We start from the raw sequence: 16,980 nt of genomic DNA, 5'->3' as shown, positions 1-16,980 counted from the left end.
GTTTGGGAGGATCCCACATGCCGCGGAGCAACTGGGCCTGTGAGCCACAACTACTGAGCCTGCGCGTCTGGAGCCTGTGCTCCGCAACAAGAGAGGCAGCGATAGTGAGAGGCCCGCGCACCGCGACGAAGAGTGGCCCCTGCTTGCCACAACTAGAGAAAGCCCTCGCACAGAAACGAAGACCCAACGCAGCAAAAATTAATTAATTAATTAACTCCTACCCCCAACATCTTCTTTAAAAAAAAAAAAGAAGTAAAACTTAAAGTATAAGGCACTAATTTTAAAGTCATTTTAAAGAGAAAAAAATGAAACTTGTAGACCTAACAGCCGCTACAAATTAAAATCTAAAGTACTGCGAGTTCCCTGGCAGTCCAGTGATTACTACTCCGTACTTTCATTGCCAAGGGCCTGGGTTCGATCCCTGGTTGGGGAACTACACAAGCCGAGATTTCCTGGTGGCACAGTGGTTAAGAATCTACCTGCTAATGCAGAGGACATGGGTTCGATCCCTGGTCCGGGAAGATCCCACATGCCACAGAGCAACTAAGCCCATGCCACAACTACTGACCCTGTGCTCTCGAGCCCGTGAGCCACAACTACTGAAGCCCACACGCCTAGAGCCCGTGCTCCACAAGAGAAATCACCACAATGAGAAGCCCGTGCACAGCAATGAAGACCCAATGCAGCCAAAAAGAAATTAAAAACAAACAAAAAAGATTCCACAAGCCATGCAGCCAAAATAAAAAACAAATAATAATAAAAAAAATCTAAAGCCCAGTTACGAGGCAGATTAGATGAAAGGAAGATCAAGAGTGAAAGAGCAGGGCTTCCCTGGTGGCGCAGTGGTTGAGAGTCCGCCTGCCGATGCAGGGGACACGGGTTTGGGCCCCAGTCTGGGAAGATCCCACATGCCGCGCAGCGGCTAGGCCCGTGAGCCATGGCCGCTAAGCCTGTGCGTCCGGAGCCTGTGCTCTGCAACGGGAGAGGCCCCAGCAGTGAGAGGCCCGCGTACCACAAAAAAAAAAAAAAAAAAAAAAAGAGTGAAAGGGCAGAAAGAGCTGAAGAAACTGTTCAGAACACAGCACTGAACGATAAAGAGACAGGAAATTTTATAGCATTTTACAGCCTCTCAAATCTTCTCTTATCTTCCACAAGGTTTTAGCTTTTCCAGAGTGAGTTTTCAGCTGCATAACAATCACCCATCTCCACACATCTCCACAGATTATTTCCACTAATATAATTATTACTACATTCCAATATCAAGTACTTTGCCCTGAAAACTCACTTCAAGCTTTCTGATTCAAGAAACATTAGGGCTCTACTCAATTCAGTTTTTTAAGGATTATAAAGGAAAGGAAACCTAGTGTTTCCTTTAGAAAACACTTTGTTCTTTACTCTTATCTATTTAATGTAATTTTGTAAATACTCTTATTTTAGAGCAAAAAGATTTCAATAGCCTTTCATAGTACTTGAAATTCATATGTCCATTTGTTAGTCCATCAACCTTACACCTAATAAAGCTACCTCCAGACAACTACTCAAGTTGTAAGCGTACATTGCTTAAGGTTTTTTTACACTGCATGTAGGGGACAATGATTTCATTTATTCTTCAGTTTCAATCCAGCCATATTAAGGCAAAATATCTCTCATATATTTATTACCTCTTCGGGGTGTTTCTTCCCCATTTGAAAGTCCACTTGGAATAGCATCCTGACCGGCTCCAATTCTCTGATCTTGCTGCTGCTGCAACTGTCTTATCATTCCATCAAGAACACTGGACTCTGGGCTTCGTTCACCACTGTCATTGGTTTGTAGGCTTATAATTTGTTCAATTACCTCTCCATCACCTGCAAATTCAAAGAATGAATATGAAATCATAATACATATGAAGAGGTAAAAACTTTCAATAGGCTACAATTAAAATTACATTAGCAACTGTCAGAATTCTTGTTTTTCAAAAATAATCAATTAAAGATATCCTTTATATTCATAACTAATTAAGTCATAGAAAAAATTCAAAACAAACTTTAGGGTGCTAAGTACCACAAAAACCTCAACAGAGGGGTTTCCCTGGTGGCGCAGTGGTTGGGGGTCCACCTGCCGATACAGGGGACGTGGGTTCGTGCCCCGGTCTGGGAGGATCCCACATGCCGCGGAGCGGCTGGGCCCGTGAGCCATGGCCGCTGGGCCTGCGCGTCCGGAGCCTGTGCTCCGCAGCGGTAGAGGCCACAGCAGTGAGAGGCCCGCATACCGCAAAAAAACAAAAACAAAACAAAAACAAAACAAAAAAACAAAAACCTCAACAGAGGTTCTGAAATCCCTAGAAGTGAGCACCTGGAAACACACTTGAGTGAAAGTGAAAGTCTTGTTTTTCTGTTTCACATTAACGCCCCTCATTTATACAAGTATTTCATTAAAATCTTATTTCCCAAGGTCTCTCTGACTGTAACATCCAACAATGTGCGATTTCTGATGTAGAGAAAAGCAGTGGCATTTCTCTGTCTTATGAAATAAAAAAGAGTAAGTAACACCTTTTAGGCCTTCAACAAATGACCACTCCCAACTCCAGCTCTCTCCCACCCCAAATACGCACAGTAGAGGGAGGCAGCTTCCACATGCCTGTCCCACCAAGCTTAAGTCACTCTTTCAAATAGGCTTTAAGCATAGCCATAATCCTACACGTACAAAATCAGATATTTTTAAGTGTCTTTGCTTCTTTATTTTTCAAATAATACATTTTCAGAGATATTTAATAGGTTCAGTTAGTGTTAATGGATAAAAAGTGTTAGATGGTTGTGGGGTCTTGAAATTTGCCTAAACATTGACATTTTCATGCAAACAACTCGTTACATATCCTCCCACCATAAAACGCATCTTCTTTGAACATAATATATAACATGGACCACCCCCTCAGCTTATAAGCTTATAAGCAGAACCTTAACAAATTGAAATTACTAGGGTATTAGGCAAAAAGAATGCAAAGATATACGTGCATCCACAGTAACACGTCAGAAACTGAAAAATATCATATACTATTTCAGGGGGAAAAATACTTCTATCCTTCTATCCTACTAATCTACTTTTAGATCCCTTAAATCTTATTGATAACATCTCCATTTTACTGTGGAAATCAGTGAACAATTTAGAAGAGCTAAACAAAAACCATGGAAACTTTTTGACCACTGTCAAAAAATGAACTAAAACAGCAAGAAGTGGAGCCCTAATCTGAAAGGATAACAAGGGACTCCCCTGGTGGCACAGTGGTTTAGAATCCGCCTGCCAATGCAGGAGACACAGGGTCGAGCCCTGGTCTGGGAAGATCCCACATGCCATGGAGCAACTAAGCCTGTGCACCACAACTACTGAGCCTGCGCTCTACAGCCCACAAGCCACAACTCCTGAGCCCACGTGCCAGAACTACTGAAGCCCGTGCGCCTAGAGCCTGTGCTCTGCAATGAGAAGCCATCGCAATGAGAAGCCCTCGCATCACAACAAAGAGTAGCCCCCGCTTGCCACAACTAGAGAAGCCCGCACGCAGCAGCGAAGACCCAACACAGCCAAAGCCAAACATAAATAAAATAAATAAATGTATATTAAAAAAAATTTCGTAAAAGGATAACAAGACTTTAATTAGCACTAGGAATAACATAACATCCCTAAGATCACAACATGGAACCAAAGGGAAAACAGCAGAAAAGGAGACTTCCAATCCTCTCCCCTCCCCAAAAAACCCTATGTAACTTTTCTTTCACAGCACTGAATTTAAATGTAACTTGGGAAATATCAAGAATGATACTTGTTTTTACTTGGCATAATGCAGTCACCATTCAAATACTATAGAAGGGTTCTACACATAAAGGCTTAAGTACTACAGTGTCCTTCCACTATAAACTACTACAACACTAGAAAAAAGTATATATGAAAGAAGGGCTTTCAGATATTGGATAACAGCACAGGACTGTGATCCCTGAGAGAAGACAATGGAGCCCAGTCTTTTGATTGCTCCAGGTAACAGCCTGGAGGCAATCTCCAAACTACAGAACAAGGAGAGGGAACCCAAGTACCATCCAGAGGTCACAATGAGTTGAGAGACAGAGGTCAGAGTTTGAGAGCAAGGGAAAGACTAAAATATGCAGGGCTGAATATCAGAGAGGACTGGATTGAATAGAAAGCTCAGAGGTACACAATGAGGAATCGATTCTTTGGCTAAATAATATGTGCACACATTGGTTAAAACTCCACCACGCTGGGGAATAAAACATGAAAAAGCCAAGCCATTTTTTCATGCCAAAAAATTGCCAGAACTTTCACAGGGCTGGCAATAGTACCTGTTCCCACTAGCCAGAATAGAGACTTCAGACAAAACAAGAACTGTTTTAAGCATATTTCCAATTTAAACACTCAGAATATTTAAAAATGTGTGTTCAAAGCAGTGGAGAATACAATGACCGCTAGTAGTTTGGTGCCACGGCCTAGATTTGTGCTCAGGTACCAAATGTTTCACCCACCACTGCTTCTGTTTCATCAGTGCAAATGTCAAAGGTAAATAATAGTTCCATATTATTATGAAGATAGTCATAACCTCGAAGACCCCATAAAAGGTCATGGATAAAACCATGGGTCTGCAAACTACACACTGACAATTTAGGCCCTAGAACAACCATTAAAAATAAGTAAGACTAACAGGTATTGCTAATAAAACATTAGTGGCAATAATGATAAAACACTAAAAAATAAGCAACTTCAAAAAAGTTTGGAAAAAAAGGAGAAAAGGCACAAAGAACAGAAAGGATAAAGACAAAACAAGTAGCATTATGTAGAGCTTTAAGCCTGACTATACTAATAATTATATTAAATGTAAATGGTCTACATAGTCCAATTAAAGGCAGGTTGTCAGACTGGATTGCTGCCTGCAAGAAACCTGTTTTAATATGAAGATATATTGGTTAGAAGAATTGAAAAGATACACCATGATAACACTAATTTAAAAAGTTGGATTATTTACTTTAATATGAAACAAAGTTAATAGTCTTCAAAACAAGAAATACTCTTGAAGATAAAAAGAGACATTTCATAAGGATGAAAGAATTAATTCAGGGCTTCCCTGGGGCACAGTGGTTGGGAATCTGCCTGCCAATGCAGGGGACATGGGTTCGAGCCCTGGTCCGCGAAGATCCCACATACCGCAGAGCAGCTAAGCCCGCGGGCCACAACTACTGAGCCTGTGCTCTAGAGCCCGTGAGCCACAACTACTGAAGCCCACGTGCCACAACTACTGAAGCCCGTGCACCTAGAGCCCATGCTCCGTAATGAGAAGCCCGCACACCACAACGAAGAGTAGCCCCCGCTCGCCACAACTAGAGGAAGCCCACGCACAGCAAGGACCCAAGGCAACCAAAAATAAATAAAATTGTAAAAAAAAGAATTAATTCACCAAGAGCACAATCTGAAATGTGTATGTACATAATAACAGAATTTTAAAGTACATACAGCGAAAACTGAGAGAACTGAAGGAAAAAATAAGACAAATCCACAGGATAGTTGGGTATTTCAGCACTCCTTAGAACAGCCACAAAATGGAAAAAAGACAAATGTTCTTCAGCTACTAGTGAATAGATAAATGATGGTATATCCATACAATGCTGCACTATCAATAAACAGGAAAAAACGACTGATACCTGCAACAGGAATGAATCTCAAAAGCACCATGTTAAGTTAAAGAAGCCAGACAGAAAAGACTACATATTGTATGATTTCATTTATACAAAATTCCTTAAAAAAGAAAAATCAAAGTGACAAAATAAAACAGTCATTACAAGGGGCCAGGAGAAGCGAGAGGACTAATACCAAACAGGCCCAAGAGAACTTTTGGGGGCACTGGAAATGTTCTGTATCTTGATTGTGGTGGTGGTTTACAGGACTGTTTAACTTTTCTCAACTCATTTGAATTCTAAACTTAAAAGTGGTGAATTTTGTTGTATATAAAGTAGACTTCAATCAAACTAATAAAAAAAATTTGAAAGAGTAAACATATAGTGATTTACATTAATCTTTAACCTTAAGGTGATTTAGTTTCAGTAAATTAATCCTCATCCAAACAAAACAGAAGCGTCTTTTTTCTTCATTTAATAGTATTAGGGGAAAACACTACGCTGCCATGAACAAATACAAAAACAAACAAAACAAAAAAACCCTGTACTTGGCTAGGACAGGCAAAGTACAAGGCAGGACTGGAACATCTTTTGCCAGAAAGTAAGGAAGTGCTCAAGGAGTGATAGGGACTTGGGAATACACAAAACTCAGCTTGAATGGGCTCTCCCAGCCAAATCCAAGGATAATATGAGCAACTAAACAATGATAGTACTGGATTGTAACCCACTATATAACAACCCGGAAGTCCATACTAAAACTTAATAAATGAAATAAATAAATAAATGGGAGAGTAGTAGATGGCCAGCTAATGATAAAATGCAGATGCAATAATAATAGAGTTAGAAAACCGTTTTGCAACGTTCAGAGTAACAACTGATTCAGGCAAAAATTATCAATGGAGCCTAAAAGTTTGAAATAGAACAAGTTATTTAAACCACAAGCTACTTAATGATTACAAAGAGAAAAAAAAAATTCATAGTGGAAAACCTTGGCGGATACCAAGTGTTCAAAGTCAGCGTCACCAATAAGTGCACAAAACACAATCATAAGCATCCTGACATGATACTCCAGGAAGGCTACCATTTATGTTGTCTTCTTTCCAAAATGCATAACCTGAACTTAATCAATGACAACAGAATTTAATGTGCAGCCCCAAATTAAAATCTACATCAAGGGAGAAAAAAAAAGCTATAACAGGCATTATTAGAACAATAATATTTGATTACAGACTATAGATTTGATAACAGCATTATATAATTGTTAAATGTCCTAATTTTGATAACTGTTTATGATTACATAAGAAAATACTTTTGTTCTTAGAAAATACATACTGAAGTATTTAGTGGTAAATGGACATGAGGGCCAGAACTTAAGTGTCAAATGGTTCAAAACAATAATATGTATCTAGAGATACACTAATAAAACAAAATATTAAGGACTGGTGAATCTGAAAGTACAGGAGTTCTTTGTATTATTACTTACATTTTTCAAATTAAAAATTAAACAAAACAAAAAAAAAGACTTAAAACTTACTTGTTGCCACATAACCTAGCTGTGGAACCAAATGTTCATCTGCAGAATTTTCTCGGCCTGGTACTAATCTCTGATACTTAGTTGGATGAGGATTTCCATCTACATCTACCAAGAATGGTGGAGGCATAAGATGAGGAGCCTGCTGAGTTTGCTCATCTAAGACATAATTATTAGAATCCCTGATCAGTGGCCGATAGTCAGTATGGAAGAACATCTGATCGGGAATCTAGAAAAGGGAAGTTTACAAATTGATATTTTGAGGTTTATACATGTTAAAGAAAATAAATTATTAACCAGTTAACTTTATTTGAAAAGACAAAAAAATTAAATCAATACATCTAACCTATTTTCAAAACATCCTTTATAACTATTTTACATGCTAAGAAAGTATATGAAATGACCTTTTCATATGGCTTGCTGCATCCAAAACCAAATATCAGAAGGTGACCGTGAGAATCTGTACAGGCAAAATGCTGTCCATCCTGTGAAAACTTACAGTCAAATACAGCTCCATGTCCTTGTCCTTCAATCTAGGAAACACAGAGGGAAAAATGTATGACCATTTCTATGTAAGAGCTTTTGCTGTATCAACTTCTGAAAAAACAAATTTTTAAACAAATTCTTCGTTAAGCACATGTTAATATTTTCAGAAAATAAAATTCATTTTAGATACCACTAGCCTAGAAAAAAATCTCGAAAGATCTTCTAAGAATTAGTTCTCAAATTGATCAAATGAAGGATCATAAACCAATCCAAATGAAGGCTTTCTTTACTTCTTACATGTGAATGACAATTTCACAAACTTTTCTTTCAATATGTAACAAAAATCTTTTGATTAATAACCTACAAGGGAGGGGCTTCCCTGGTGGCGCAGTGGTTGAGAGTCCGCCTTCTGATGCAGGGGACACGGGTTCGTGCCCCGGTCCGGGAAGATCCCACATGCCGCGGAGCGGCTGGGCCCGTGAGCCATGGCCGCTGAGCCTGCTCGTCCGGAGCCTGTGCTCCGCAACAGGAGAGGCCACAACAGTGAGAGGCCCGCGTACAGGAAAAAAATAAAATAATAAAATAACCTACAAGGGAAATGATTAAAGATTAATAAAGTTTGGAATTCATGAACTAAAATCAATACTTTTATGGAGTTTAAGCTTTCCACTTAGATGACTAAGTGGAAATGCAAAATTTGTAATACTGCAAAGTCTCAAGGGTGCATATGTAAATGCCTACACCTGCAACTACCTTATTTCAAACTGCCACAAATTTCAGAAAGGATACTCTAAGTGCATGATGAATGTTGCCTTAAATAGATAACTTTTAAACTGTTTTATTCTTGTTTTTTAACTGTAAATTATAGTAGTTTAGTATTATCAATTTATAGTTAAATGAGTTGTTTCATTAACTCAGTAGTGTAGAGATATGCTTATCTGTTGTCTCAGCCTATAACTTTCCAATAATTAAACTTTAGGACAAGTTAAATCAGCGTTGGAAAAAGGATTCATCCACCCAACTAACTGCCAAAACAAACTCACATACATACCTAAATACCCGCTCAAAAAGCTACAATTCACTACTGTTACACCACACATGACTGAGTGCCAATGAACAAAATGGGGCGGGGGGGATTAAGGTATTGGGATATTTAGGGACTTGCTGAATAAGATAATCCATGTATACAAATTTGCATTCTCTCATAACATAAAAAGGAAAAAAATGTGTAAATATTTTCCCTCCTATTACACAGATTCACCCCCAGGGTCCTTTGAAGAGCCACCTCCACCACAGCCCAACCTGCACCCTGGCACCACTTCACACCTCTGGCCTGAGACCTTCAGTCCAAGTAAAGCAGAGGAGGGTGGGGAGGGGAGAGCCCTTGGCTGGTAAAGCAAAGATGGTGGCAGCTACTCTCCTATCATACATGTGGAAATTACTGCACCAAAAGCTTTGCTAAGGGTACCTGCTGGGAAGCAAGTTTTCCCAACTGGGTAAACCCAACTAGGCAGAGCAAGACAGACTCTGGTGTTTACCCGCAGTCTGAAGAGTCCTACACAATGTTTCCTGACAAAATCCGACCTGCAACTGTGCCTGGAGAACACTTCAGTGTCACATTATGTTAACTATTTACTTAATGAAATACTGTTTTTGTTAGTAGTTTACAACCCTACATAATTTGTCTAGCATTAGAGAATTAGGAGACTCTCAGCGGAGCAGTAAAGGTAACAAGAATTCAGTATACAAGGCCAATTTTTGGTGTCTGACTGGAAATAAGATCATCGTTGCCCATTTGAGACTTTTTTCAGATTACTCTTTGGCTTAGAGGTTATTTTAGCTTATATTCTGTTTAAAGCCTGAATTAATGTAGTTTTCTGTTTTAATAGATTAAATGTAGTATGTAATGTTCCTATTGAGTTTTAAAGGCTAATTAAAAGATGGATGTACCTATGAATTTTAAGGTCACAGAAAAATTGAAGGCGGCTTAGTTCTTTTTCCAGTAATTTGAACAGAGATGTAAGTTTCATAGATGCCCAATGATGTACTTGGGTCAGGCTATTTGAGTTGTTTTAGTGCACTTAATGTTAATAAATAAAAAACTGTATTTTAAACTGTTTGTTGAAGAAACTGTCCAGTGTAAGCACATTGAAATAAAAATTTTAAGGTCAAAAAAAAAACCAACAAAAACATGGAACACATGAACTAAGATGGTCTTCAATCAAGTATCTAAGAATCATTCACCTATAGGATGCTACTACATTGCCTCAAAAATTAATTATAGTTTAAATAGGATCTCAATATAAACTGAAGAGTAATTTTATAAACCTCATTATATATGAGATATATATATATATATATATATATATATAAATCAAAAGTCTTTTAACAATGTACAAGCCCTTTTACACATTTCCCTCAGAATTTATCCCAAGGAAATAATCAGAGATCTACCTAAACAGCCATGTATAAAAACATTCAAAGTATTGTTGCTGTGCATATTTTAGAAACCACTTAAATACTCAACAACAGTAAATTAACCATATAGGTAACATACTTCTAAGATAGGCTGAATTTACTGTCAAAAATCTATTCGCAAACTCTTAAAAAATATTTAAGGGTTTGAAAAACATTCTTTACATAAAATGAGAAAGGATTACAGAACTATGTGCAAGAATGCCAACTAATAAGTATGTAAAGAACGATGCCATTAGAAAGCCTTCGATGGATACTGATACTTGTGAAAGTTTACTGAGGAACCAGACATTTACATAGTCTCTGAAAAAATTAGTTTAAAATTTACAAGGAAAAAAACAACTATTTTAAAAATCAGTTGGGAAACTTGGCAGATGCCACCTTAACCAAATATTAATAATTATCACCATATAACAGTGGAACATATAAATATCATGTGCCTTCTAATATAATGCATGGAGGGCACACTATCATTTATGTTTTATTACATCAAAAAAATGTGTAATAGTATTGCATCATGAAGAAATACCAGACAAAACAGAGACATCCTGTAACATTATTTGCCTGTAAAAGGGCAAGATATAGGGGGAAAAAAAAAAGGCAGAATTATTGATCTTACAAAACTAGAGATACATAACTACTTAATACAATGCATGATCCTGAATTAGATCCTGGTCCAAGGGGTAAAATATAACTATAAAGGCATTATTAGGACAACTGACAAAATGTGAATATAAACCTGGATTAGACAACGCTACTTTATCAATGTTAAATTTGCCTATTTTGGTAACTGTATTGTAGTTATGTATAAGAAATTCTAAAAACATGCAATAAGATCGTAATCTGGTTTTCAAATATTCATGTACAAAAAGAAGAAACGCTGAAAAACAAACAATGATGTTTGATTCCCTAGATGACTCTACTGAGTATTATTTTTTATTATCAAAATTTTTTTGGTTGCACCACGTGCCATGTGGGATCTTAGTTCCCCTGCATTGGAAGTGCTGAGTCTTAACCACTGGATGGCCAGGAAGTCCTTATTATCAAATGTTTTAATAAATTTAAATAGTGAAAAAGTTGTGTGAATTACAATAATTTTGCCAGTCTAAACACAGGCGGGGACAAATTCACACACACAAAGCTAAATAAATAAATTTTGAAAATCTTTCCCTCATGTAAATTAGTTATACAGATTAATTTCACATTTGTATGTATGTGTGTATGTATATATGGCTATCAGATATTTATCAGACTAAGTAGTACCCTGATTTCTAGAAATATAAACTGCCAAAATATGCAAATCGGTTTCTGGCTACACTTCATTATCCAAATACTTGAAACAAATGCAAACATGCATGAAGATACCGCTCACTCCACTTACCATATTAAAATAATGTTTCATCTTGGTGCCTTTTGTAATATCCCATATGAATATGCTGCCATCATGTCCTGCAGATAACATAATTCTGGAATCAAAGGGATGTGTCTCCAAAACAAATACTTCATCAGCATGTCCCTTTATTCAACAAAGTCATACAGTTAAGGAGGGTTTGCAAGTTACAGGTTTAAAATTAAAAGCCCATATTGCCACAGTGTATAAGAGTTTTAAAATATGTATTAATGACAGTAATTTATACATTAGTATATATACAAATTTCTACTCATTTGATAATATAAATGAAACATGTTTATTAAAAATAAAATTATAGTTCAAAAACTTTTGATTTGTTGTATTTTATAGAAACTACCTACCAATAAGTTATGAAGCAGCTGTCCAGTGTAAGAATTCCACACTTTGAGGACATGATCATTCACAGCTGTGACAACAATGCTGTCATTCTGATTCCAAGCTATCATTGTTACTTTGGGTTTCATAAACCTTTCCTCTTCTAAAGATAAATCTCTAAGAAAAGAAATAAGAAATGTGCAATGCTATATGTGTAGGAGGCTGTACAATGTACACAATCCCTCAGCGATACAAAAATAACTGAAGTAATCCAGCTCGTGTCCATACCTTACCAACTCGACAGAGAGTTCATCACATCTGACCCGCAAAAGGTTGTCTATAAACAGACAAGGGCAAAATCTCGAGGGGTAAGGGATGATTTACAAACAGTTCGGAGACTGAATACAGGCAGATTTCAGAATACCGCCGCTGCTCATAAAAGCAAAGCTTTTTCTCTCTACCTCTTTTCTAATTATTCCCTTCTCCTGACCCCAAGCCCTATAAGTAATACTTTCAACGGCTTCCCTCTCTATAGATGACAAAAAACTTCAGGAAGACAGAAAGAAGGTAATTCATCTTCATGACCCCAATGTCTAGTAAAGTGCCTGACATACTCTTAATTTGCTGAACTGTAAATGAGTTGCATTCATCTCTCTCTACTTCCCTATAAACTGTTCCTACAGGTCCTTGCCAAGAATGGTCTTGGATACACGTCTGCAGTGTTTTGCTGCCTTTATGAAAGCAATATGCAAAGCTTCTGTATAAAATACAGCAGTCAGTAGTATGGGGTTGGGGGGACTAGGGGGGACCTAGCTGCTTCTAAAATCATAGAGCACATTCTGAGAAATGATTAAGCATATAATAAACATGTATTTTAAAGAAAACGGCTACAAGAATATGGAATGAGTGCTATGTAACACCTATCTATGTAAGCACCATGGAACACAAATGAGAGAATAACTAACTAGACTGGTCAGAGGAAGTGTAACATAAAAGACAAAAAGGGACTTCCCTGGTGGTGTAGTAGTTACGAATCCACCTTCCAATGCAGGGGACACGGGTTTGAGCCCTCATCGGGGAACCAGGATCCCACATGCCACGGGGCAACTGGGCCACGTGGCAACTGGGCCACATGCCACAACTACAGAGCCCGAGAGCCACCACTGGAGAGAAGCCTGCATGCTGCAACGAAGATCCCACAAGCCACAACTAAGACCCAACACAGCCAAATAAATAAATAAATGACAAAATGAAATACAGGCTAAGACCCTCCACGCTTCATTTGAATTTACTAACAGACATGTTGCATTTCATCGAGCTGATTAGCCAAGATTAGAACACTAAAACAAATATATCCATCAATTTTTACACACAGAAAACACTGCCTTTCAAGATTTGAAATAAGTAAAACTTCAAATGAGAAAAGAATATTTCCACCATGAAGGAAAATACAAGAAAAGTTCTCTCCATGAAGAGAGGGTGACAACAAGAAAAAGAAATAGTTCTCAGTCTCATTTTAAAATTTTTATTCAAGTTTTTACAATGGTATTCCTATTTTGCCTAATAAAATAATTGTTCATGGGCGAATACCATTTCAAATGTTCTTCACTGCCATTCTTTCATTATTATTCATTTTCACACTAAGATGCTTCTAAATATCCAGATGTAACATTTCTAAATAATTGTAAAGATCTGTTTGTGAACAACGATTATCAGATTTCTAGTATGTATTCTTTCCATTCTCTACCACAGATCATTCCACAAAAATATTAATATCAAATTTATTTTGAAATCCAATACAACTGTTTGAGCCACAGCAGAGAATGGGTCAATTTCTCCTACTATTACTAAAAATAAAGCAGGCATGAAGATCTAAAATGTGTGACTTTTCTCAGAAAAACTGCTAAGAACATTGATATGCCTACTCTAGACCAGGCTTTAAAATTGCCAACAATACTTAAAGGCAGGTAGTCTCACTTCCCAGATGATGAAACAGATTAATAAATATTAAATGATGTTCTCAAAATTATATAGCTATAAACAGTGTAAATGGTATTTGAGCAAAGGTCTGACTCCAAAACACATATCCTTTCCACCACCTGTACTGCCTCCCAACATATACAAACCAAAAAAGCAATGTATTTGAAATTTGTAATATTTATATTGGAAAGTACTAAACTTATCTCAGAGATGCTCAAGATACGTTCTTGAGACTTTGGAGGCTGAGGGAGGGGGATAGTTAGACAAACTTGCCTTCAATGCCATTTTACAAACCAACATTTCAGCATACAAAAAGAAAAATTTTCACTCCCACTGGAGCCCAATTTTTTTAAACCTAAATAAAGTGTGTTTGTTAGCTTTTTTCACCAGAAGTAGCTGTAAGTGACTTCTTAAAAATTCCAAAATCCTACCTTCAAAAAGTAGAATTTTCTGAAAATTTTCACATTTGATATACTTGAGTTATTTTTATATATTTTTTGAAATAGTAGGCGGGGACTCCCCTGGTGTCACAGTGGTTAAGAATCCGCCTGCCAACGCAGGGGACACGGGTTTGAGCCCTGGTCCAGGAAGATCCCACATGCCACAGAGCAACTAAGCCCATGCACCACAACTACTGAGCCTGTGCTCTAGAGCCTGCAAGCCACAACTACTGAAGCCCATGCGCCTAGAGCCTGTGCTCCACAAGAGAAGCCACTGCAATGAGAAGCCCGTGCACAGCAACAGAGTAGCCCCCGCTCGCCGCAACTAGAGAAAGCCCGCGCACAGCAATGAAGACCCAACGCAGCCAAAAATTAATTAATTAATTAATTAATTCTAAAAAAAAAAAAGAATATACGAGGTTTAAGTATTTATCTGTCAGATGTGCAGGAGGGAGCCATTCACTTAGATCGTAGCTCTTCTAACAGGAGGTGGCTCCAGTCCCCTGAACAAAGCAATCAACCAACCAGAGAGAGAGAGAGAGAGACAAAGTACTTAGGATGCACCTACTTAGAAACAAACCATCTCAACTTACCCTGAGATTCTTGTAGCCATATCCAGTAAGATGCTTCTCCATTCTAACTGCTCAAATCTCCAAATCCGTGCTGTTCCATCTCTGCTACCACTTAAAAACCTTAAAAGAAAAGAAGAACATCTCCTACTCACATACGTGCTACCAAGGGCTACAGTTAATATTTCAAGTGAAAAAATTTTTATTGTAGCTATCTTGACTGCAGGTAAATCTATAGGTGTTAATTCCAAAAGACACAGAATTTAGTGCATATCTAAACAGAAAATTTGGTTTGCTATGATTTGCCTGGCCCTATTAAGTAAAGCACATTTCAAACTCAATCACTAGCTTCTCGAATAGATTGAGTTTTGAAAAGACAATGTACAATAAGTATTTGGAGGGGGGCTGGCGGGGAGAAGGACAATTAAAGATGTATGGAAGAAACAGTAAGACCAAAAGCACCATTATAAGCATTTTAACTCTAAATTCAAATTAATTCATGCTAGCCATGTGTAAAAATAAATCTATCATTTAATAAAGTTAAGTGTTAAAAAATCACAGTTTAGGAAAGGTACCTGAAAAGACACTGGGGACCACAAAGGATGTAATTTAAGTGATAATTCTGTTGCATTACATCACAGTGATTGATTAGAAAAGATTTTCTTTTAACTACTCAAATATAACAAATTTCTTTATCCTTACACCTAATTTTCCTATAAATCAAACATTTAGCCAGCAGTGAGATAAAGAAAAATGACTTTTGGTCATAGGAGGCTGCAGAAACTAAAATTCTAAAAACTTACATTTAATCGTTTCCTCCCTGCCCCAGACACTTTTCCTTCAATTATTACATTTACTAACAAGTACCTGCAATATGATATATACCTACAAAGTGATGTATTAGTTATACTAATAGGAAGCATAGTATAGTTACCTAAAAACACACTCACAAATACAAACACGGTGGGGGGTGGGGGTGGGGGTGGGGGGTGGGTGGGATGAATTGGGAGACTGGGATTGACATGTATACACTGATGTGTATAAAATGGATGGCTAATAAGAACCTGCTGTATAAAAATTAAATTAAATTTAAAAAATTTTAAAAACAAACACACACACACTTACTTACCGATCACCATTGTTACAAAATTGGATACTATCAACTTTATCCTAAAGAGGGGAAAAAACCAAACACAAAAGTAATCATCTACATGGTCTGTACACAAAGAAAACCCACTCAGTTTTAGAGCCAGAAGCATATTGGGTTTAAAGCTGGAGATACGCGCTTACGCTGCTTAACCCTGCCATTCAAACACATATTGTACGTTTAAGTGCAAAGAATCTAACTACAAACCTAATAAGGCTAAGATACAGCTCTTGTCTCAAAGATAGACACATGTGGTAAAAAGAAGCCTACTTCTAAAATTAAAGCAGTATTTGCAATTAATTACATCTGTATAAAAATTGGTATGTGTAGAAAGTGATCAAAATAAAAGGTTTAAGTAGCTGAAAACAAGGCATTATTCACTTCGATGATTATGTGAAAAAACTAATAATAATAATTTCTTTTAAAGTGATTTTTTTTATCAAATACTTCACAGAACTTCCTATAGGAGAACAGATGACCTGCCCGCTAACCAGCACTCCAGAATACTGAGAGTTATCTATCTTAGTACACACTGATAAAACAGCATTCTAATTTCATGAGCTTGGTTTAGATAAATAGACCCAATTCAAACCTAATCACCCAGATTAATTATCATAATCAGGAGTCTGGACTTAAAGCTGAAATAACCACTGCAAAGTATCTGGCACCGTAAGGTGCTGAGTTTGTCAATATCATGCTTCACCTTTAAATCCAATTCCCCCTAAATTTAAGTTAAAATTAAAATCTGTAACAATTTCCCTTAGCAATATGAGGCTATGTACCAACAGGAATATTAACAATCTACAGAATTTTAAAACATGAATACTTACAGTGTGACTTTCAAGTTCTGCGATTTTTTCAGGGGCTTCAAAACCCAAAAAATACATTCTGATTACGTGATCAGTACTACCTGTGGCTAAAAACATACCACCTGAAATAAAAATTTTAAGGTTTAAAAAATCCAGTTTGTAACAA

General features: G+C 37.2%; 1 protein-coding gene across 1 annotated transcript in view; it reads right to left on the bottom strand.

Moving 5' to 3' along the window:
* BRWD1 (bromodomain and WD repeat domain containing 1) overlaps positions 1-16,980 on the bottom strand; it is a 116,127-nt gene that overhangs the window by 58,074 nt on the left and 41,073 nt on the right. The window contains exons 11-18 of the mRNA XM_060098473.1: positions 16,836-16,936; positions 15,988-16,028; positions 14,883-14,981; positions 11,896-12,046; positions 11,525-11,659; positions 7,587-7,715; positions 7,186-7,411; positions 1,662-1,847 (exon numbers count right to left, since the gene is read on the bottom strand). Of these exons, the coding sequence (XP_059954456.1) occupies positions 1,662-1,847; positions 7,186-7,411; positions 7,587-7,715; positions 11,525-11,659; positions 11,896-12,046; positions 14,883-14,981; positions 15,988-16,028; positions 16,836-16,936 (1,068 nt within the window). The remainder of the gene's footprint in view (positions 1-1,661; positions 1,848-7,185; positions 7,412-7,586; positions 7,716-11,524; positions 11,660-11,895; positions 12,047-14,882; positions 14,982-15,987; positions 16,029-16,835; positions 16,937-16,980) is intronic.

This window comes from Mesoplodon densirostris, chromosome 5, assembly GCF_025265405.1.
Source record: "Mesoplodon densirostris isolate mMesDen1 chromosome 5, mMesDen1 primary haplotype, whole genome shotgun sequence".
Taxonomy (NCBI): domain Eukaryota; kingdom Metazoa; phylum Chordata; class Mammalia; order Artiodactyla; family Ziphiidae; genus Mesoplodon; species Mesoplodon densirostris.
This window is presented reverse-complemented; position numbering and strand designations above follow the sequence as displayed.